The sequence below is a fragment of the Thamnophis sirtalis genome, unplaced genomic scaffold (assembly GCF_051295495.1).
Source record: "Thamnophis sirtalis isolate CommonGarterSnake01/CBP01778 unplaced genomic scaffold, rThaSir2_p1.2 scaffold_14, whole genome shotgun sequence".
Lineage (NCBI taxonomy): Eukaryota > Metazoa > Chordata > Lepidosauria > Squamata > Natricidae > Thamnophis > Thamnophis sirtalis.
The window spans coordinates 13,524,355-13,546,145 of NW_028261394.1; the positions used below are offsets into that span (position 1 = coordinate 13,524,355).

The following is a 21,791-nucleotide window of genomic DNA, read 5'->3' on the forward strand; positions in this document are numbered from 1 at the left end:
TTGACGAGGTCCCACTCGCCATCTTCAGGCTGGTGCCTTTGGCTTCATGCTTGTGCGAGCAAAGTGTGATCGGAGCTGCCGTTTTTCTATAAATATAGGTGGGGGTGTGTGGAATGTTGGCTTTGTTGCCTTAAATGGATTGGTTGGCTGTGTTGTCACATCTTGATTGGTTGATGGAATTGATGTTTGGTGAGGGTGATTGGTGATGGTGTCCTGTGTTGTTCTGGGTCCTATGTTGGTTTTTGTGGCTGGGACTCATTTATTGACTAGGGCTATATAATGTATATGTATATAGACAAATATATTATTCTTATAATTGCATAATTAAGCCAAAAAGCCAACGCTGTCCGAAGACGTCTCTGTGGTCATGTGGCCGGCATGACTAAACGCCGAAGGCGCACGGAACGCTGTTACCTTCCCACCAAAGATGGTTCCTATTTTTCTACTTGCATTTATACGGGCTTTCGAACTGCTAGGTTGGCAGAAGCTGGGGCACGTAATGGGAGCTCACTCCATTATGCAGCAGTAGGGATTCGAACCGCCGAACTGCCAACCTTTCTGATTGACAAGTGCAGTGTCTTAGCCATCGCCCTCTAATTGCATAATTATTGTTGGGCAATTGGATTATAGGTACTGCCCGGAGTCACAAAGCCTGAGATGGGCAGCTATGTAAATTTAATAAATAAAAAATAAAATAAAATAAAAATAATAAACTAAAAATAATAAACTAAAAATAATAAAACAAAGTAAAAACAAAGTAAAAACAAAATAAAAACAGAATAAAAATAAAATGAAAATAAAATGAAAAATAAAAAAGTAAAAATAAAATAAAAAATAAAGAATGTTTGATAACTGGTGCTGCACTGCTAGCTTTCTATTGGAGCCTTGCAAGAAGAAAGGCCATTCCAACCAGTTTTTTACGAATCAAACCAACGCAAACTAGAGAAATACCGCCGCCACCACCCCTGCCTCGGGTTCTGCGATGGTATGATCCACCCTGTTCTACAACCTCCCTACGTCACGATTCCAGAGGGGAGGGAGGCAGGAGAAGGAGGAGGAAGGGAAAGCGGCCGCGGAATGAGGGCCTCCGGCTTCTCAAGCCCCGAAAGGCGTGACGGGTAATCCAAGATGGCGGACGAGTCTTGGCCCGAGTTGGGCCGGCTGGAAGGAAGTGTGAGTGCCCCGCGGCGAGGCGGCCTACTCCAGTGTGGAAGACCAGTGGAGACCGTCGTGTGAGGTGAGGAGGCGAGAAGGTCGCTTCGAGGGAAGCGTGGCTGGAACTGAGTTGCGAGGGTTGTTGCCTGGAAAGCCGGGACCGGAAGTACTCTCTCCCTTCCAGCCCCTCATTCCCGCCCTCGGAAACCCCTTCGAGGTCTTGTTTGCTAGAGCGGCCCCGCACGTGCCTTTCTGTAGGAAAGGACACTCGAGCATGCGCATAAGCATGTAGTCATAGCAACCAGCCTTCATTTATTTAAAATGTGTTTAAAATAAATATATATTTGTTTCCCTTTTGGACAGATCTACGGATTTGAACATCAAAATCGCCGGTATTTCCGCCCTTGCCTTTTAGCCAGCAGCCATATTGGTGGTTATTTTCCTTTTTTTTTAGGCAGACACGAGTGTAAACTCCCCATTTGCACACGTGCATTTTAACCAGCTTATTATTTTTATTTCCCTTTTTATTTAGCTAGGCAAACGAGTTTGTATGTCGTTCTCTCTCATCAGCCCAACCTACCTCACAGGGTTGTTGTGGGGAGAATAGGAGGAAGGAGGATTAGGTTAGGGTTGCCACCCTGAGGTACTTATAAAATTCAAAAACGTGGGATGAAAATCTAATAAATAAATTTATAAAATACTAGATTGGGAAGACCATTGGCATCCCAAATGTTTGGTGGCCATGCCCCCACCCCCCAAAAAACCATAGAAAAATAGTTTATATAGGATTCAGTTCTCAGCACTGTCAAACTATGTATTAAGTCTGCTTACTATTGCTATTAATCTTCTCATCGTCCCTATCTCCCATCTCCTCCCACCTATGACTGTATGACTGTAACTTTGTTGCTTGTATCCTTACGATATATATTGATCGTTTCCTAATACAATTTGATTGCTTATTTGCATCCTATGACTATCATTAAGGGTTGTACAGTATGATTCTTGATGAATGTATCTTTCCTTTTAGGTACACTGAGAGCAAATGCACCAAAGATAAATTCCTTGTGTGTCCAATCACACTTGGCCAATAAAGAATTCTATTCTAGTCTAAACTCTAACTCCTATTCTATTTCTATTCCTAATTATAATCCTAGTTCTATTCTATTTCTAATTCTGTTCTGTTCTATTCTATTCTGCTGTAACCGCAGCAACAGAAAGCAATTTTCTGCTCTTAATTTTTGCTTTTATACACTTTTTATTAAAAAAAAGATAATTAGTGCTTTGAGGGATTCCCCCCCCCCGCCCCCCATTCCTTTTCATTGCATAGGAAATAGTTGAGTGGTATACAGGTGATCCTTGACTTAAAACCATTTGTTTAATGTCCATTTGAAGTTACAACAGCACTGAAAAAAGGTAATTCATGATCGGTTTCCACGCTTATGACCATTGCATCCTCCTCCTGGTGACCTGTTCAAAATGCAAATACTTGGCAACTGGCATGTACTTGCGACGGTTGCAATGTCCCAGGTTCATGTGATCACCATTAGTAACCTTCCCAGCCAGCTTCCGACAAGCAGAGTCAATGAGGGAAGCCAGGTTTGCTTCAGGACCACATGATTCTCTTAACAACTCCAGTGATTCACTTAACATACGGTTAAAAAAAAAGGTGGTAAAGTTGGGCAAAACTCACTTAAAACAACTGCCTTGCTTGGCAACGTAAATGTGGGGCTCAAATCTTATATCAAGGACTACCTGTACAAAGTGTTGTGTTGCAGTTTGTTGCAGATTGATTTTAATATTGCGGTATTGCTTAGTCTTTCAGCTGCTCCTGTTTTAGACAAGACTTTGGATATTTGTAGGGCGCCATGGAGAAAATGGCCAGGGTGACCACCGCTCTTGGTGGCAACACGATCACGGGACGGACCATGTGCTGCCACCTGGACGCCCCTTCTAATGCCATCAGTGTGTGCCGGGACGCTGCTCAGGTGGTGGTGGCCGGGCGCAACATTTTCAAGATCTACTCCATCGAAGAGGACCAGTTTGTGGAAAAACTCAACCTGCGTGTCGGCCGCAAGCCCTCTCTGAACTTCAGCTGTGCTGACGTGGTGTGGCACCAGATGGACGAGAATTTGCTGGCCACAGCTGCCACGAACGGAGTGGTGGTCACGTGGAACCTGGGCAAGCCCTCTCGGAACAAACAGGACCAGCTTTTCATGGAGCACAAGCGAACCGTGAACAAGGTGTGCTTTCACCCTACGGAGGTCTATATGCTCCTTAGCGGGTCTCAGGATGGCTACATGAAGTGCTTCGACCTACGGAAAAAAGACTCGGTCAGCACTTTCTCAGGTAAGGATCCATATTTGGGAATCGCTGACTTCCTCATGAGTAGATTAGGATAAGGTGGAATTATCCTACGCTACTGAGGAGGACAGTAATGGAGCAGCGCGGTGGCCTAGAGGTGGACTTCTCGCCTTGCAATCAGGAGGCAGTGGCAGATGTTTATCTCTCTGGGTGCAACGATTACCGTATTTTTGGGAGTATAAGACTCAGCTTCCCCCCCCCCCCCCAAAGAGGGTGAAAATCTGAACGTGTCTTAGACACTGAATACAGCATCCAAAAACCCTGCCCCCTTTGCAAAAAATGGCTGTGCATAGCCTTTAGGAGGCTTCCAGAGGGCTCCTGGGGGCTGGGGAGGGCAAAGATGAGCAGAAAATGGGCCTTTTGCTCATTTTGGAGCCCCCTCCCCAACACCCAGGAGCACTCTACAAGCCTCCTAAAAGCTGTGCATGCCCCCCCTTTTATTTTTTGACAAAAACGTGCCATTTTTGGGAGGTTTGCAAAATGCAAAAACTTTTTTTTTAATTTGCCTCTTCAAAATCTTGGTGCGTTTTATACTCCAAAAAGTACAGTAATTATCTGCTGTGACCCACCCCCACGTAGGCAGCAGGAAGGGCATCTGGCCAGTAAACTCTTGAGCTCTGATCAGTTGCCCCGACTCCACCCCGATGTAAGGTATTACAGGGCCTTTAAAAGAAATAAAAACTGAAAAGGACAGAAATGTTTTAAAGGATTTTGAAAGCAAATTCACAGATGTTCAGGTGGTATAGACATTGCAAAACCTTGATTTGTATAATCACGAGGTTGTCACAGAGAGGAGCACCTGAGGGCAGGACAAGAAGTAATGGGTGGAAGCTTGTTAAAGAGAGATCTGACCGATCTGAGGTCCCTTCCAGCCCTATGATTCTATGTTCTGCGTGTTCTTCCAACTTTTTAATAGATGCAAATGAAACATACATTAAACTCTTTCTCTAAGGTTACATCATAACATTCATTTTTTTAAAATACCGTATTTTTCGGGGTATAAGACGCATCTTTAAGAGGCTAAAAATCTGGGTGCATCTTATACACTGAATATAGCAATTTTTAGCCTCCAGAAACCTTGCCCCCTTCACCAAAATGGCCGTGCATAGCCTTTAGGAGGCTTTCAGAGTGCTCTTGGGTGCTGGGGAGGGCAGAAATGAGTGAAAAATGGGCTTTTTTTTGCTCAATTTTGCCCTCCTTCCCAACCCCCAGCAGCACTCTATAAGCCTCCTAAAGGCTATGCACGCCATTTTTTTGCTCATTTTTTGCCCCACACCCCAGGAGCACTCTCACTCTACAAGCCTCCTAAAGGCTATTCATGCCCTTTAAAAAAAAGGAAAAAGGTCAATTTTCGTGAAAAACAGGCCATTTTTGGGAGGTCTGCAGAGTGCAAAGACTTTTTAAAATTTGCCTCTTCAAAATCTTGGTGCGTCTTACACCCCGAAAAATACGGTAGTTTATCAGTATTACTAATGATCAAATCCACATATCATAGTTTCACCATTTCCTATTTTGTGCAAAAAAACCCATTCTTTTGGAAATTAGAGAATGACCATGTCACAAGGAGGCTTCGCTTCCCATAATCCCCAGCTCCCAGGCTGGCTAGGAGATTATAAGACATTGGAGTCTTAACACATTTGGAGCAGCACCAGATGGGGGAACAGAACCTGTTTTCAGAGGGTCAAACATCACCTGGATGGTTTATCAGGTAGAAACGGGACTCTCCAAATTTTGGCAACTTTTAAAGACCTGGCATGACTGACTGGAGGATTGTGGGGGTTGAAGTCCCCAAGTCTTAAAAGTTGCCAAGTTTGAACAGCCCTGAAGGTAGAAGATCAACCCAATGTGGTCTCTGCCCCCCTCAGGTCAGTCGGAAAGCGTGCGTGACGTCCAGTTTAGTATCCGCGACTACTTCACCTTTGCTGCCACCTTTGAAAACGGGAACGTTCAACTGTGGGATATTCGCCGGCCGGACCGTTACGAGAGGATGTTCACGGCCCACAACGGACCCGTGTTCTGTTGTGATTGGCATCCAGAGGACAGGTATAAACACGTCTGTCTCTGTCTGTCTGTCTGTCTATCTTTTCTGTATCGGATGATTTTCTGTGCCTGCCTTGTTTTCTAGCACCTTCTGACAGAGCCATCTAGGGTTCTGCTTTCAGCAGCTGCTTCTTTTTTTTTAAGTTTTTTATTTTATTTATGCAATCATATCATCTTTGCAGCACATTTTACATTTTCTACATATCCATTGTGTTTCCTTTATCAATACATATATCTTATATAACTATATCCATATCTATATACAAATTTTACACCTCTTATTTTGTACATAGTATACACATTTGATCCTCTCATATTTCTTATTTCATCTACAATCTATCTTGTATTCCCCCCCTCTTATTGATTCTGCGCTTTTTTATATTTGTTTTGTAGTTTCTTGATCTTTCTTCTCTTTGTTACTATCCTGTTTTTTTCCCCCCTCTTTCCTCTAGCCAATTATACCATAAGTCCCATACTAAGTAGTACTCTGATTCCTCTTAGCCATTTAGCTCTTTTGTGAGCCTGTCCAACTGAAGCCTCTTCAGTTCCCTTCCACCTTGTGCAACTTCTCTGCATAGCATTTTTGTTGGGAAGTCACGTTGCCCTTCGCATTTTAAGCATCATTTTGCCCTTTCTGACAGTTTGCAGGTAGCCCTCGTCTTAGCAACCGTTATTGGGATTAGAATTTATGCCGTAGGTTGTTGCTGGTTGGCTTAGATGTCACAATTTGTAGGCTAGCTGTTAAGCAGATCAACATGATTGTTAAATAAATCGCGCAGATATCAAGCAAACCCTGGTTTGGGTGTTCAACAACCGGCTCACCATTACAACCATTTGCAGCGTCCTGCAATCACATGATCACACTTTGCATTTTTTATTTTTTTTTGCTATGCTTTCAGAGTTTTACCTAGCTAGGGTAATGAAATGTCTGCAAGAAAACAACCAAGCTCAGTGAGTAGCAAGGACTCCACAGTCGTCGTCGTCCTCCTCCTCCTCCTCCTCCTCCTCTTCCTCCTCCTCCTCCTCTCTGCAAACCCCATTCCCTTCTAGCACTGATGAGGTTAACTAGTTTGGGTAATGAAATGCCTGCAAGAAAACAAGCAAGCAAAGAGAGCACCAAGAACACCTCATTCCAGAGTTTGCTTCTGATTTCCAGCAAAAAACTTCCATTCAATGACTAAAATTGATTACCCTAAAAATTGCTGTTAAAAAAGGAGAGGGAAAATTGGGTCTGCTTATCTGATGCTTTGATTTAAGGCCCATAGTGACTTATGATTCTAATTCCAGGCTCAATTATGGTTGTATGTCAAGGACTAACTACAGTCAGTCCTTGATAACAAACCACAATTGAGCCCAACATCTACATTGTGGAAGTGAGAATTGGTGAAGTGACTTTTGCCCCATTTTACAAATCTTTCTCGCTATGGTTGTTCAGTGACTCACTGCAGTTGATAAGTTAGGAAGCTGGTTTGTGAAGTGAATCCAGTTTCCCCATTGACTTGGCTTGTCAGAAGGTCGCAAAAGAGGAACACATGACTTTGGGACGTAGAAATGGTCATAAGTGTGAACTGGTTGCCAAGCATCTGAATTTTGATCCCATGATCATGGGGAGGCTATAAGAGTTGTGCGTGGGGAAAACCGGTTCCCAATCACTTTTTTCCAGTGCCGTTGTAACTTTCAACGATCACTCAGTGAACTGTTGTAAGTCGAGGACTGCCTGGACAGCACCTGGAAGGCTGCTAGTTCTCCAGTCCTATTGCACCAACTTTAGAGATTGTAGCCGAACTGTTTTATCGGTCTCATTAAGATATGATCCACTGTTGATCTTCCTTCTCTAAAACCGGCTTGTTCATCTTTGATTATCCTCCCTGAAATTAGCCAATCCTGAAGTTTATAGTTTAGGTGTTTGGCATACAGTTTACTAATAATGCTCAGAAGGCTGATGGGTCCATAATTGCCTGGGTCATTTCTATTACCTTTTTTATAAATTGGTATGATAATTGCTACTCCCCAATCTCTAGGCATATGGCCTGTTTTATCTATGAATGTAAACAGTGATGCTAAAAGTGGAGCCCACCAACTGGCGTTTTTTTTTATTATTTCTGGCAGGATATTATCAGCACCAGTTGCCTTATTAGCCTTTAGAGGTCCGACCAACCGGGATATCTCTTCTGCTGTAACAAGGGGCCAGTAAGGAGTCTGGTTCAAACTAATTTGGCTCTTCTTGGTTACATAGTCGGGGTCTGTATAAAGCTCCCTAAAATATTCTTCCCAGGCATGAATCGGTACCTGATTAGTTGGGGGTAATGGAGGTTTCCCCAATCCTCTGGTGATGTACCAAAAAAGGGATGTATTTTTTGTCCTGACTGATGTAATTACCATATTTTTCAGAGTATAAGACGGACCCTTTTCCCTCAAAAAAGAGGTTGAAAATCTTGGTGCATCTTATACACTGAATACAGCTGTTTTTTGCCTCCAAAAACCCCACCCTCTTCACCAAAATGGCTATGCATAGCCTCTAGAAAGCTTTGAGAGAGCTGGGGGCTGGGAAGGGCAGAAATGAGCAGAAAACAGCCTGTTTTTTGCTCAATTTCCCCCCCCCCTCCAGCCTCCAGAAACACTCTATAAGCTTCCTAGACGCTATCCATGCCTTTTTTCTTTTTTTTTACAAAAAACGGACCCATTTTTTGCTCATTTTTGGTCCCCCCCCCCCCAGGCACTCTGCAAGCCCCCAAAGGCTATTCTTGCCATTTTGGGGGGCAAAACGGGCCCGTTCTGGGGAGGTTTGCAGAGTGCAAAAACTTTTTTTTTTAAATTTGCCTCTTCAAAACCTTGGTGCGTCTTATGCTCTGGAAAATACGGTAGTTTATGCCAAGACTCCTTCAGAGCCGCACTTTTCTTTTCTTTTAGAAGTGTCTTATATTGTGCTTTCAACTGCTTTAAGTAGTGAGGGTGATCCTCAAAAGGAGCATTTTTACTTTTCCTGTACTCCATTTTATATATCCTGGGGCCCTTGTGCTTGGTAAAGCGGTAAGCAATACAGGCTCACAGCCATCTGCCTACGGTAGTAGATGTCACCTTATTCCCCAGGGATCCTGGCTGGAAAGAAACAAATAATACTTCAGTCTTTCTAGTCGACAAAGTTCTTTTGAGATAAATCCTCAGAGCCCTCATCACGTCCAAGATGTGCCATTTTTTCTCTAAAAGATGAGAAGGATCCGGACAAAAATTAGGCAAAATCAACTGCTGAGATCCATGGAAGTAAGAGCACACCTTGGGTATGAAGGAGGGCTCCATCCTTAAAACCACCCTGTCATGGTGAAATATATATAAATCATCCCTGGTAGACAATGCCTGTAGCTCAGATATCCGCCTGGCGGAGGTGATGGCCACCAAAAACGTAATGGTTCAAAGTGGGCACCTGTTCAACCATCCAACACCTTTTTAGTTGCACGCAATGTCTATCGAACCGTTTTTGTTATCAGTCTCATCCATTCTTGGCCTTTCCCTTCCGCTAGAGGCTGGCTGGCCACAGGCGGCCGAGATAAGATGGTCAAAGTCTGGGACATGAGCACCAACCGGGCCAAAGAGATCTACTGTGTGCAAACGATAGCCTCCGTAGCCCGGGTCAAGTGGAGGCCCGAATGCAAGCACCACATCGCCACCTGCTCGATGATGGTGGACCACAACATCTACGTCTGGGACATCCGGCGCCCCTTCATCCCGTCCGCCATGTTCGAGGAGCACAAAGACGTCACCACCGGGATCGTCTGGCGGCATCTGCACGACCCTTACTTCCTCCTCTCGGGATCCAAGGACAGCACTCTTTACCAGCACATCTTCAAGGACGCAAGCCAGCCCATCGAGCGGGCCAACCCGGAGGGCCTGTGCTACAGCCTCTTCGGAGACCTGGCTTTCGCGGCCAAGGAGAGCCTCATCTCCGCTGACTCGAATCGGAAGCCCTACCTCGGCGACCGCCGCCATCCCATTTTCTTCAAGCGGAAGCTGGACCCCGCCGAGCAGTTCGAGTTCATCTCCTCCTCCAGCGCCCTCAGCGTCTTCGAGGCTGACGCGGGCTGCGACGCCAGCAGCATGGATTGGTTTGTGCGGACTGCCAAGCAGTACCTGCTGACGGGGCGGCCGCTGGCCGAGCTGTGTGACCACAATGCCAAAGTAGCCAAAGAGCTGAAGCGCAACCAGGTAAAGTGGCATCTCTTCCTAGAACTGATTAACAGAGTGGGAAGGGACCTTGGAGGTCATCTAGTCCAACACCCACCACCACCCCATACCCCACTCAAGCAGGAGACCCAACACCATTTTTGGTCGCCACGATGTAAAAAAAAGATGTGGAGACTCTAGGAAGAGTGCAGAGAAGAGCAACCAAGATGATTAGGGGACTGGAGGCTAAAACATATAAAAAATGGTTGCTGGAACTGGGTATGTCTACTTTAATGAAAAGAAGAACTAGGGGAGACATGATAGCAGTGTTCCAATATCTCAGGGGTTGCCACAAAGAAGAGGGAGTCAAACTATTCCCCAAAGCACCTGAGGGCAGGACAAGAAGGGATGGATGGAAACTAATCAAGGAGAGAAGCAACTTAGAACTAAGGAGAAATTTCCTGACAGTGAGGACAATCAACCAGTGGAACAGCTTGCCACCAGAAGTTGTGAACGCTCCATCAGTGGAGACTTTTAAGAGGAGACTGGATAACCATTTGTCTGAAGTGGTGTAGGGTTTCCTGTCTAGATGGGGGGTTGGACTAGATGACCTCCAAGACCCCTTCCAACTCTCTTATTCAATTAATCAGTGGAAATGACTTGCCTCTAGAAGTTGTGGATGCGCCAACACTGGAGGTTTTAATAGCAATAGGATTTAGGCTTACATACCGCTTCATAGTGCTTTTACAGCCCTCTCTAAGCAGTTTACAGAGTCAGCCTCTTGCCCCCAACAATCTGGGTCCTCATTTTACCCACCTCGGAAGGATGGAAGGCTGAGTCAATCTTGAGCCAGTCATGATTGAACTGATGGCAGTTGGCAGAAATATTGCATTCTAACCACTGTGCTACAAGGAAGGAGAATGAGAAAGGGAATTAAGAGAGGAAGGAAGGAAGGAAGGAAGGAAGGAAGGAAGGAAGGAAGGAAGGAAGGAAGGAAGGAAGGAAGGAAGGAATAAACAGCAATAGCACTTAGACTTATGTACCACTTTGCAGTGCTTTACAGCCCTCTCTAAGCGGTTTACAGAGTCAGCCTCTTGCCCCCAACAATCTGGGTCCTCATTTTACCCACCTCGGAAGGATGGAAGGCTGAGTCAACCTTGAGCCGGTGAAAATCAAACAGCCGAACTGCTGGCAGCCAGCAGTCAGCCGAAGTAGCCTACAGTACTGCATTCTAACCACTGTGCCATCACGGCTCCTAAAGAGAAGTGATTGGACAACCATTTGTCTCAAGTGGTGTAGGGTTTCCTGCCTGAGCAGGGGGTTGGACTAGAAGACCTCCAAAGTCCCTTCTAACTCTGTTATTCTGTCATCTGTTATTTCTGACAGATGACAGGCCAATCTCTTCTTGAAATATGTTTCAGTTTAAAACTTCATCCTCTTAGGGTGGTGTTTTCCAACCGTGGTACAGACTTCAGTGGATAGTTAGGGCTGTAGAAAAAAATGATTGCAACCAGCCTTCCTTCTACTGAGGATACATTTAATGCACGAACCAGAAAGAAAATTTCTAGAGACCCCTCACATCCTGGAGATAAATTGTTTCAACTCCCCTTAGGATGCTGCTATAGGGCATTGCATGCCAAAACAACTAGACACAAAGGTCATTTTTTCCCTTGTGCCATCTCTTTGCTGAACACCTAATTCCCACAGCACTGTCTTAGGCCTCAAGATATTTACACATGTAGTAGGGCTGTATTTCTGTTATCCTTCTCATTTCTCATCTTTTCTCACCTTCTCATCTTTCCTACTATCTACTTCTGATTGGTATCTTATGATTTAGCACTTGTTGTTTGTATCTGATGATTAATGATTGTAACTCTGCTTTATGATCTATGACCTACTTTGTTGTTGTTGTTGTGTGTATGTGTACACACTGAGAACTTCTGCACTGGAGACAAATTCCTTGTGTGTCCAATCACAGTTGGCCAATAAAGCTATTTCATTCTCATTCCCATTCCCTTTCCCTTTCCATATTCTATTCTAATTTTATTCTAATTCTATTTAATTCTATTCTATTCCTATTCCTATCCTATTCTATATTCCATATTCTATTATATTCTATTCCTATCCTATTCTATTCTGTATTAATCCCATATTCTATTCTATTCTTATTCTCTATTTCCATATTCTATTCTATTCTTCTTCCTATTCTCTATTTCCATATTCTATTCCACTCCACTCCACATAGATGGACTTCAGCTCCCAGAATTCCCTAGCCAGCTCGGGTATTAAAATCCACACATCTGAAAAGTGGCTGAAGTTGAGAGAGACTCTGCTGGAGGGTTGGCTTACAGTCCTTCAATTGACAAGGCTTAGCCGGTGGTTTCTTAGCTCTTTTCTGTCTTTTTTCTCCAGGTTGCTCAGACGTGGACAATGCTCCGGATTATTTATTCAAGCCCTAACACCGTCCCTGCCACGAACCTCAACCACAGCCTGGGAAAAAGTAGCTCTAGCCTTCCGCTCATGAACAGGTAAAGAGAAAGGGGAGGGGCCTGCATTGTGGGGAAATGTGCACTCAAGGGTGACTTGGGGCAAATCCAGGCAAGACCCTGGAGCCTTGTAGCCCCCATTTAGGGTAGGAATCTGGGAGCTTAACTCCACCCATCTCAAAGTTGTCAAGGTTGAGAAACTTTGCCCTAAAGACTTTCTGGAACAACAGATCATGGGAGGTTTTGTCAAAGGCCAACAGGAAATATCACAAAATGGTAAATCAGATAATCCTGTCCCCATAAATTCAAAGCTATTGCTGATTCATCTGCATGTGTTTGTAATGATAATATCATAGAGTGGGTGAGCATGGTTCTTGGTTCCCCACTATCCTCCAGCCAGGTCTTAAAGTATGGAATATCATGAACATTCTTGGCTGCCCTATTATTTTTAATTCAAGTTGTTTTTGCTGTCTTCCTTCTATTGGCTGCCCAGAATCATGTACATAACATTGGTGGTCCCACAAAATTATTGTTATGATTCATTGCATAGTCGGCTAGATGTTCAGATATCTAGCTGACGGTGCAATCGATTTGGCCTTTTTGTTCACCTACCAAGTCCTTTCCAAGGACGCGTTGCTGTGACTACGTGAGAGTTACAGGTAGTCCTCAACTTACGACCACAATTGAGCCCAAAGTTTATATTGTTAAGTGAAAAATTTGTTAAGCGGATTTGTCCCATTTTACGACTTTTCTTGCCACATTTGTTGAGCGAATCCCTGCAGTTGTTAAATTAGTAACACAGTTGTTCAGGGAATCCACCTTCCCCCTTGACTTTTTGGTCACAAAATGACTCCTGAGCATTGCAACTGTCATAAATATGAGTCAGTTGTCCAGCATCTGAATATAAATCATGTGGCCACGGGGGATGCTGCCATGATCGTAAGTGTGGGGAAATGGTCATAAGTCACTATTTTCAGTGCCATTGTAACTTCAACCCCCAGTCACTAAATGAACTGCTGTAAGTGGAGGGCTACCTATATAGGCTGCCCAACTCCCAACTAATTCTGGGCAGCTTACAAATTGTTAAAACATTAAAATTAGAAAACGACAGAAAAAAATAGCAGAGATAAGAACAAAGAAAAATAAAGAGATTAAGTTAAATAAATAAAGATAGTGTCTAGATTCCAAAGAGCATCCAAAATTAAATCAGTGTCCAAGGCAATGTATTGCTCAAATTCCAATTTATTAAGAGAGCCATATTGGCACATCTGGGAAAACCCGAACCTGAAAGCTTCCCGGTTTTCCCCACCCAGTTGAAAGTTCACAATCTTGCCCCCACACCCACAAGTCCCATCACATGGTCCAATCTCCCACTGCCATGCTGGCAGTTCCACCCATCCAGTTCCAGTCAGGTGCAGAAATGCAAACACAACAGATGACCTTGACTTTCTAGAAAGAATGTTGTTATGGCTACATTGCATCTAACTCCATACAATCTCCCCTCCCATTTTCCCCACAATAGAAAATGCATAGTAGAATAATAGAAAGTGTGGCAGGCCTGAGATCCAAAAGAAAAGATGGCCGCAGGCCTGACAGATAGCTCAGCTGGTGACAAATTCAGAATTAAAAACAATCGCACTTAGCCAAAATTGAAAGCATTGCAGACATAGAGAAGGAATAGAAAATATTACTGTGGACTATTCAGCATTTTCTGCTTCTCTCCCAGCTTTAACTTGAAAGATATTCCCTCTGGAATAGGGACGGAGTCACGGCTGGAGAGGACCAAGGGGGAGAATCGTCCTGAAGCCATTCTCATGGATTCCACTTCAACTCTCATCAATAACGACGGTGAGCAGACAGCTGTACCAGAAAAATAGGGAAGCGGTGGCTCAGGGGCTAAGACGCTGAGCTTGTCCATCAGAAAGGTCGGCAGTTTGGCGGTTTGAATCCCTAGCGCCGCATAACAGAGTGAGCTCCTGTTACTTGTCCTACCTTCTGCCAACCTAGTTTGAAAGGATGTAAAAAATGCAAGTAGAAAAATGGGAACCACCTTTGGTGGGAAGGTTAACAATGTTCCGTGCGCCTTCGGTATTTAGTCATGCCGGCCACATGACCACAGAGATGTCTTCAGACAGCGCTGGCTCTTTGGCTTTGAAACGGAGATGAGCACTGCCCCCTAGAGTTGGGAACGACTAGCACGTATGTGCGAGGGGAGCTTTTACCTTTACATTTGCAAGGGAAGTGGCTATATTCAGTCCAGGCAAAAGATGGCCGTGGAAGCAGAATACTGACAATCCTTGACTGAAGTCCACAATTGGGACCAGAATTTCTGATGCCAAGTAAGGCGGTAGCTAAGTGAGCCAGTTGTTGAGTGAACCGCTGCATTTATTAAGTGACTCGTATGATCATTAAGCAAATCCAGCTTTCCCCGTTGACTTTGCATGTTGGAAACTGGCTGGGAAGATCACCAATGGCCGTCAAACAATCCCAGGATGCTGCAACTATTGTAATTCTCTTTTTTCGGAGTATAAGACGCACCTTTTCCCCTCAAAAAAAGAGGCTGAAAATCTGGGTGCGTCTTATACACTGGATACAGCATTTTTTTTGCCTCTCGAAAACCCCGCCCCCTTCACCAAAATGGCCGTACAGAGCCTTCTGGAGGCTTCCAGAGAGCTCCTGGGAGCTGGGGAGGGCAGAAATGAGCAAACAATGGGCCGTTTTTTGCTCATTTTTGCGCCAGCCCACCCCCTAGCAGCACTCAACAAGCCTCCTAAAGGCTATTCATCCCCCCCCCCTTTTTTAAAAAAAAAACGGGCCCGTTTTTTTGGGAAGTTTGCAGAGTGCAAAAACTTTTTTTAAAAAATTTGCCTCTTCAAAACCTTGGTGTGCCTTATACTCCAAAAAATACGGTACATACTGGTTGCCAAGCACCTGAATTTTCATCACGTGACACGGGGATGCTGAGATGGTTGCATGGGCAAGAGCCAGGTGCCACTGTAACTTCAAACAATCACCAACATAATGCTGCTCAACTGTCTGCCTGACACCATTCATTCAATACCCAAAGAGGAATTTCCTAAAAGAAAGTACAATCTCCTTTTCGTGTTTAGGACTTGGAACAATAGATCAATGCTAGATAAAGGCAGATTCTGATTGAATCTCTTAAGTAGCCAAGCGGTGCAATAGTAAACCTTGGATAAAGGAGTGAACTTCTCTTCATTGCTTTTGTTCATGTGGTGCCTAGACCAGGGGTCGGCAACCTTAAACACTCAAAGAACCATTTGAACCCACTTTCCATAGAAGAGAAAACACCGGGAGCCACAAAACGCTTCCCGTGCCTGACTATTTCCTGAGCAGCCACAGAACTAACCTAATAGAGTTGAATTAAACGTCTGTTTTCTTCTGAAACTCTTATTTTCTTGGAGTTATCCACGGTTGGCCTACTGGGGGTCGAAAAGCTCAATCGCGTGCCCCTCAGGTATCACACATTGGCGGTTGTGACGCATAGTTTGAGCGACAGAGAGCCGCAGCAGAGGGATGAAAGAGCCACATGCAGTTGCTGACCCCTGGCCTAGACTGACCCTATTGATTAAAAGTGCGTTAATCTAAACTCCTGCAATGAACAGGAAGCTAAACTCTGGCCAAAGCAGCTTCATCATCCAACTCTATGACTCTTCTTGTAAGTGTCTTTTTCTCTTTTTTTCCTGGTTGTCCAGAGAACGAGGAGACAGAAGGAAGTGACGTTCCTGCCGATTATCTCCTGGGCGATGTGGAAGCCGATGAAGATGATCTGTACATGATGGACCATGAGAATCCTCACAGTGAGTGCCCGTCTTACTCTTCATGCCTGATCTGTTGTTTTTCTTTTTCTCCCTTTGCAGAGCGGAGAGATTGGAGAAGAAGGGATTGCAAGAGAGTAAGCAGGCACACCGTGAGGGATACAAGGCGGGTTATATCAAGCATGTTCATGGCTGCTGGGTGCCCAGTGCATTGCTTCCGATGTGTGTTCTCTGTTGTGTGCCTGCTTACTCTCTTCTAATCCCTTTCTCTCCATTGAACGTCAATAAAACATTCATTCCGTTTTGTTCATTATCCAGTGCTTGGTCAGAACTACAAAGGGCAGAGCGGCTAGGAGACAAACAAAAGATGACAGTGTGAAACCAATTAGTCTTATCTATATAAAAACTGCTGTTTGTGTGTGTATGTATGTGTGTGTTCCAGTATAACTCTGGAACACCTTGAGCAACCAAACTTGGTACACAGATGACTTACTCTCTGGAAACAAATACTGTGGGGATAAGACACATCTAAAACCCCTCAGGATGTGTGTTCTGTTAAGATGCAGCCTGTTGTGCCTTAAAATGGCTTCTACTGTACAGCGCAATGGAGTTGGCATGACAGCAGATTCACAGTACTCCACAAGGGGACTCCCTCTGGTAATGGGGAAAATCTAACATTAGAAATTACATTTGGTACGGACATTTTCCCCCTATAAATAAATAGGGGGGAGGGATTTATTGGTTAGTAATCTGCATAATATAACATTATATAGGAGGAGAGAATGGAGGGATTTAGGTCTGCTTGCTTTCTCCTTCATGGTTCCGTGTCTTCCTGCAGCCGAAGAACAAGAGTATATCCTTCCCCAGGAAGCCTTTCCTTTACGCCACGAGATCGTAGACAACCCCTCTGCCCTGGACCATCTGCAAGATAAAGCCGACTCGCCCCACGTCAGTGGCAACGAGGCGGAGACCGTGTCTCTCACCCCTGTGGAATCGTTCTCCCTCATTTCCATTTCACACTCCCTCTATGACAATCGCCTGCCCGCCGATTTCTTCAACCCTATTGTCCATGACATGCTGCTTTTCTACGCCGAGCAGGGAGATGTCCAGATGGCCGTGTCGATCCTGATTGTACTGGGGGATCGTATCAAGAAGGGGATTGATGACCAAACACAGGTACCTAAAGCCTGTGGTGGTCTGCCAGCATCCAGTGGAGCTGGCAGCAGATTCGGACAATGAGGAGGCTGGGGAGGAACCTGAGCCAATCCTGGAGTCTGGGGAAGGCTCTGATGAGGGCTCTGTGTTGGAGGCAGAGAAGGGGCCAGAGTCATCCGACAGTTATCAGCTGCCTTCAGAGTCAGACATCAGTGAGGCAGATGAACAGCTGGAGCCTGTTCCCAGTGTGTGCACGTGCAGAGTTGCCAGACAAAGGGAACAGCTAAAGAACAGGGGTCGACTAGGGAGTAAGGCCACAGGTGGACAGTGAATGGCCCCTCCCAGAGGAAATAAAAGAGGAGCGAAAGGGGAGTGGAGTTTGCAGGGACAATTAGTTCACTTAATTGGTTCGTGACTCTGAGACTCCTTACCAAGTTCTGCAGATATCAGCCTGGCAGCTCTCCAAGCCAGATAAGGTCTGTGACTGTAAATCCTCCCTCGAAAGATTTTTCTGGAGGTGAATGAGCAGAATTCACAGTCAATTAATAAAAGGGTTTTTTGTCGGGACAAGGAGTTTGCTTCAGGCTCTCGGGAAGCCTTGATCAGAACAATGATACTGTTGTCCTTTGTCTCCCCCAGGAACAGTGGTACATGTCGTACATTGACCTGCTGCAGCGGTTCCAGCTGTGGAACATCTCCAACGAAGTGATCAAACTGAGCACCTGCAGGGCCGTCCACTGCCTCAACCAGGCCTCCACCACCCTGCACATCAACTGCAGCAACTGCAAGCGGCCGATGAGCAACAAAGGATGGATCTGTGACCGGTGAGAAGCTCCCTTCCTGTTGCAGGAGAGCAAAGTTAAATAGTTAGGCAACCCGTAATGATCTCACTACGTACCAAGCGTGGTTCACCCACAAAAGCGCGAACGACAAAAGCGCGCCTGACTAAACCGCGGTGACAAAACCGCGAGTTCTAAAGCGCGCCGATGAATGAGCGCTGAAGCACGCCGACAACAGCGCGCTGACAGAAGCACGCTGTAACCCTAAACCTAACCCTTACCTTAACTTAAATCGCGCTTCTGTTGTCGGCGCGCTGATGACATCGCGGTTTTAGTGACACGGTTTAGTCGGCGCGGTTTTGTCGTTCGCCCTTTTGTCAGGTCACGCCAAGTGTAGCCTGGAGAGTTTCCTCAGAACCTGAAGGCAGAAGGGCGGCTTTCCACCTTTCAGCGAAGGTGTCAGGTGCATCGATACAGGACCGTCCATTCAGTTGCAGTGTAGATTTATTGCTCTGTATACAAGAATCATATACAAGGGGAGGTGGGGGCTCAGTGGCTAAGATGCTGAGCTTGTCGATCAGAAAGGTCGGCAGTTTGGCGGTTTGAATCCCTAGTGCCACGTAATGGGGTGAGCTCCCGTGACTTGTCCCAGCTTCTGCCAACCTAGCAGTTCAAAAGCACGTTAAAAAAAATGCAAGTAGAAAAATAGGGACCACTATGGAACAGCAATTTTTATGAACTGATTTAACCTGATTTTTAGCTTATGTTACGGAGATCGACTTACTTAGGATTTTATTTTATAGCCATTATATCACGTTAAAGAAAACCTTGCCTGGGAAACGTATAAGAAATGGCAACAATGAAATATTTAAATTCAAAAGACTCAGTGAAAAAAGAAAATGGAGTAATATCAACTATTAAACTGTAGTATGTTTATGTAAGGGACATGGTGGCTCAGGGGCTAAGATGCTGAGCTTGTCGATCAGAAAGGTTGGCAGTTCAGCGGTTCAAATCCCTAGCGCCGTTTAACGGAGTGAGCTCCTATTACTTGTCCCAGCTTCTGCCAACCTAGCAGTTTGAAAGCACATAAAAATAAAAGTAGAAAAATAGGAACCACCTTTGGTGGGAAGGGAACAGTGTTTCATGCATCTTCGGCATTTAGTCATGCCAGTCACATGACCACGGAGACATCTTCGGACAGCGCTGGCTCTTCAGCTTTGAAACAGAGATGAGCACTGCCCCCTAGAGTTGGGAACAACTAGTGCATATGTGTGAGAGGAACATTTACCTTTAACTTTATACAAGAATCTAATCAGTATTAAATTGGCATTATATAATGGTCAGCGGAATTCAAAAGGGGTAGGCTTTAGATCCACAGTGTCGAACTCGAGGCCCACAGGACCACCCTGGAAAGAGTGAAGGACCGGCCTGGGATGCCTCTGTCAGCTAAAATGGAGTTCGGGAGGACCCGTTGAAGTCCTCCCCATGATCACATGATCAAAATTCAGAGACTTGGCCACTGGCTCGTATTTATGAGCGTTGCAGCATCCCAGGGTCCTGCGATCCCCTTTTGCGACCTTCTGACAAGCAACGTCAACAAAGAAGTTGGGTTCACTTCACAGCCGTGTGAACTGCAACCACTCACTTAACAACTGTGGCAAGATTGTAAAACGAAGCAGAACTCCACAAATGTCTCACAACAACAGAAATTTTGGGCTCGATTGTGGCCATGCATTCAGGACTACCCGTATTTGTCCTATTCGTTCCCCAAAGCTTGTGAAATAGTCTAGGCTGAGGAGAGAGAGAGAAAAAAACAGAGATGGATGGATGGATGGATATAGTTGAAAGATGATAGATAGATGGATGGATGGATGGATGGATGGATGGATGGATGGATGGATGGATGGATGGATGGATGATAGATGATAGATGATAGATGGATGGATGGATGATAGATAGATGATAGATGGATGGATGGATGGATGGATGATAGATAGATAGATAGATAGATAGATAGATAGATAGATAGATAGATAGATAGATAGATAGATAGATAGATAGATAGATAGAAAACAAAGAGGGAGACAGAGAAAATTAACTGAATCAGGATTCCACCCACGACTGGGAGGGAGGGAGGGGGAGAGAGAGAGAGAGAGAGAATTAACTGAATCAGGATTCCACCCACGACTGGAAGAGAGAGAAAGAGACAGAGAGAAAAACAGAGAAAAGAGAGAAAATTAACTGAATCAGGATTCCACCGACGACTGGAAGGGGGGGAGGGAGAGAGAGAGAGAAAGAGAGAGAGAGAATTAACTGAATCAGGATTCTATCCATGACGGAGAGAGAGAGAGAGAGACAGAGAGAAAAACAGAGAGAGAGAGGGAGGGAGGGGGAGAGAGACAGAATGAGAATTAACTGATTCAGGATTTTACGCATGACGGGGAAGCGGGGAGGGAGGGGGAGAGAGAGAGAGAGAGTCAAGTAACAGGCTGAGCTTCATAGCTGAAGGTTGAACTCTCTCTGTTGCTGGAGACTCTGCTCTTCCCCTGCAGCCCCACCTGTATTCTTCAGCTGCTGTTCTCTTTTGTGGTCTCTTTCAGGTGCCGGCAGTGTGCCAGCATGTGCGCCGTGTGCCACCACGTGGTCAAGGGCCTCTTTGTGTGGTGCCAGGGCTGTAGTCACGGTGGTCACCTGCAACATATCATGAAGTGGCTGGAAACGAGTTCCCATTGTCCTACAGGATGCGGCCACCTTTGCGAATACACCTGAATCGAAGAGAAGGCCGAGGCGGCCCACTGGGGGCTGCCTAGAACTGAGAACCTCACTTTGGGTGGGGGTGGGGAAGGGGGAGAGACAGTCACTGGGGTTGCTGATCTAGATAGCTGCCATGAAACCTCTCCACCAGGTTGGGACTTGCAAGGTGGGTTGTGGTTTTTTTGCTTCCGGGGGGGGCACGGGGGGACGGGGACACCAAGCACAGCCATATGTCCAGGAGATTCTGCTAGGGAAAAAAAAAACCACTTACGCATTTTCTTCTAATGTCCTGCTGTGGAGGCAGTTTGTTCTCTACATATGATGGCGAACCTATGGCACGTGTGCCAGAGGTGGCACGCAGAGCCTTCCCTGTGGACATGCGCGCCGTCGCCAGCTGCTCTTCTGGTTTCAACAGTGCTGGTCTTTGCAAGCGCCGGGAAACGCCACCAAAAATGGCCCAGAAAACGCCCCCAAAACAGCCTGAAAACGTCCAAAAAAAATGACCAAAAACAGGCATATGTGAGCTGGCCAGCTGGTCTTCGGGTTTCCAGTGCTCCAGCCCCTGTGAAGATCAGCTGGGCAGCACGCCTGTAAGTACTGGAAATTTGAAGACCGGCTGCCTGGCATGTGCAGCGGCCAGCTGGATTTCTGGTGCCCTGACATACACACATGCATGCATGTTCTGGTTTGGGCACTCAGTGCCGGAAAAGTTCCCCATCATTGTTCTATACAACACCTGCTTCATTAGCCAGGGTGTTTCCAGAAAGTTTCAGGCAGCTTTTTTTTTTAAATACCGAATTAAACAAGGTGAAATGTACCGTTTTTCTCGTCTGCGTTTGCAAAACTTTCTGTGTCAATGTTTCTAAATAATTGGCCAGCTACCGAACAGGATTGAGGCTCTCTCCTCCCCCCCAAAAAAGGAGACACATCAGAATCTGTAATTTTACTGATCTTGGGCCAAAAGTTAAAAATTGCCAGCTCGCAGCTGGAGCAGGTATGGTTGGGCTGAACAAGAGAAGTTTTTCTATTTTATTGAAATGATTTCAGGATTTCTTGCAGAGTAACTTAAACAAAAACACTGGATCTGGTGAGATGAACTTTAAGAGATTCTCCGTTCTCAGCAA

General features: G+C 45.4%; 1 protein-coding gene across 2 annotated transcripts; it reads left to right on the plus strand.

The window, feature by feature from the left end:
- Window positions 1-1,072: 1,072 nt before the first annotated feature.
- WDR24 (WD repeat domain 24) lies at window positions 1,073-21,489 on the plus strand. 2 transcript variants are annotated; one of them, XM_087728801.1, is made up of 10 exons: window positions 1,073-1,237; window positions 2,970-3,501; window positions 5,382-5,559; window positions 9,075-9,756; window positions 12,127-12,242; window positions 13,927-14,048; window positions 15,917-16,021; window positions 16,818-17,155; window positions 17,774-17,958; window positions 20,514-21,489. In XM_087728801.1, exons 2-10 carry the CDS (start codon window positions 3,021-3,023, stop codon window positions 20,680-20,682), a joined length of 2,376 nt encoding a protein of 791 aa, XP_087584927.1. In that variant the 5' UTR covers window positions 1,073-1,237; window positions 2,970-3,020; the 3' UTR covers window positions 20,683-21,489. The 2 variants fall into 2 exon arrangements, with proteins under 2 accessions (XP_087584927.1, XP_087584928.1); XM_087728802.1 differs by having other exon boundaries at window positions 3,015-3,501.
- Window positions 21,490-21,791: the final 302 nt, after the last annotated feature.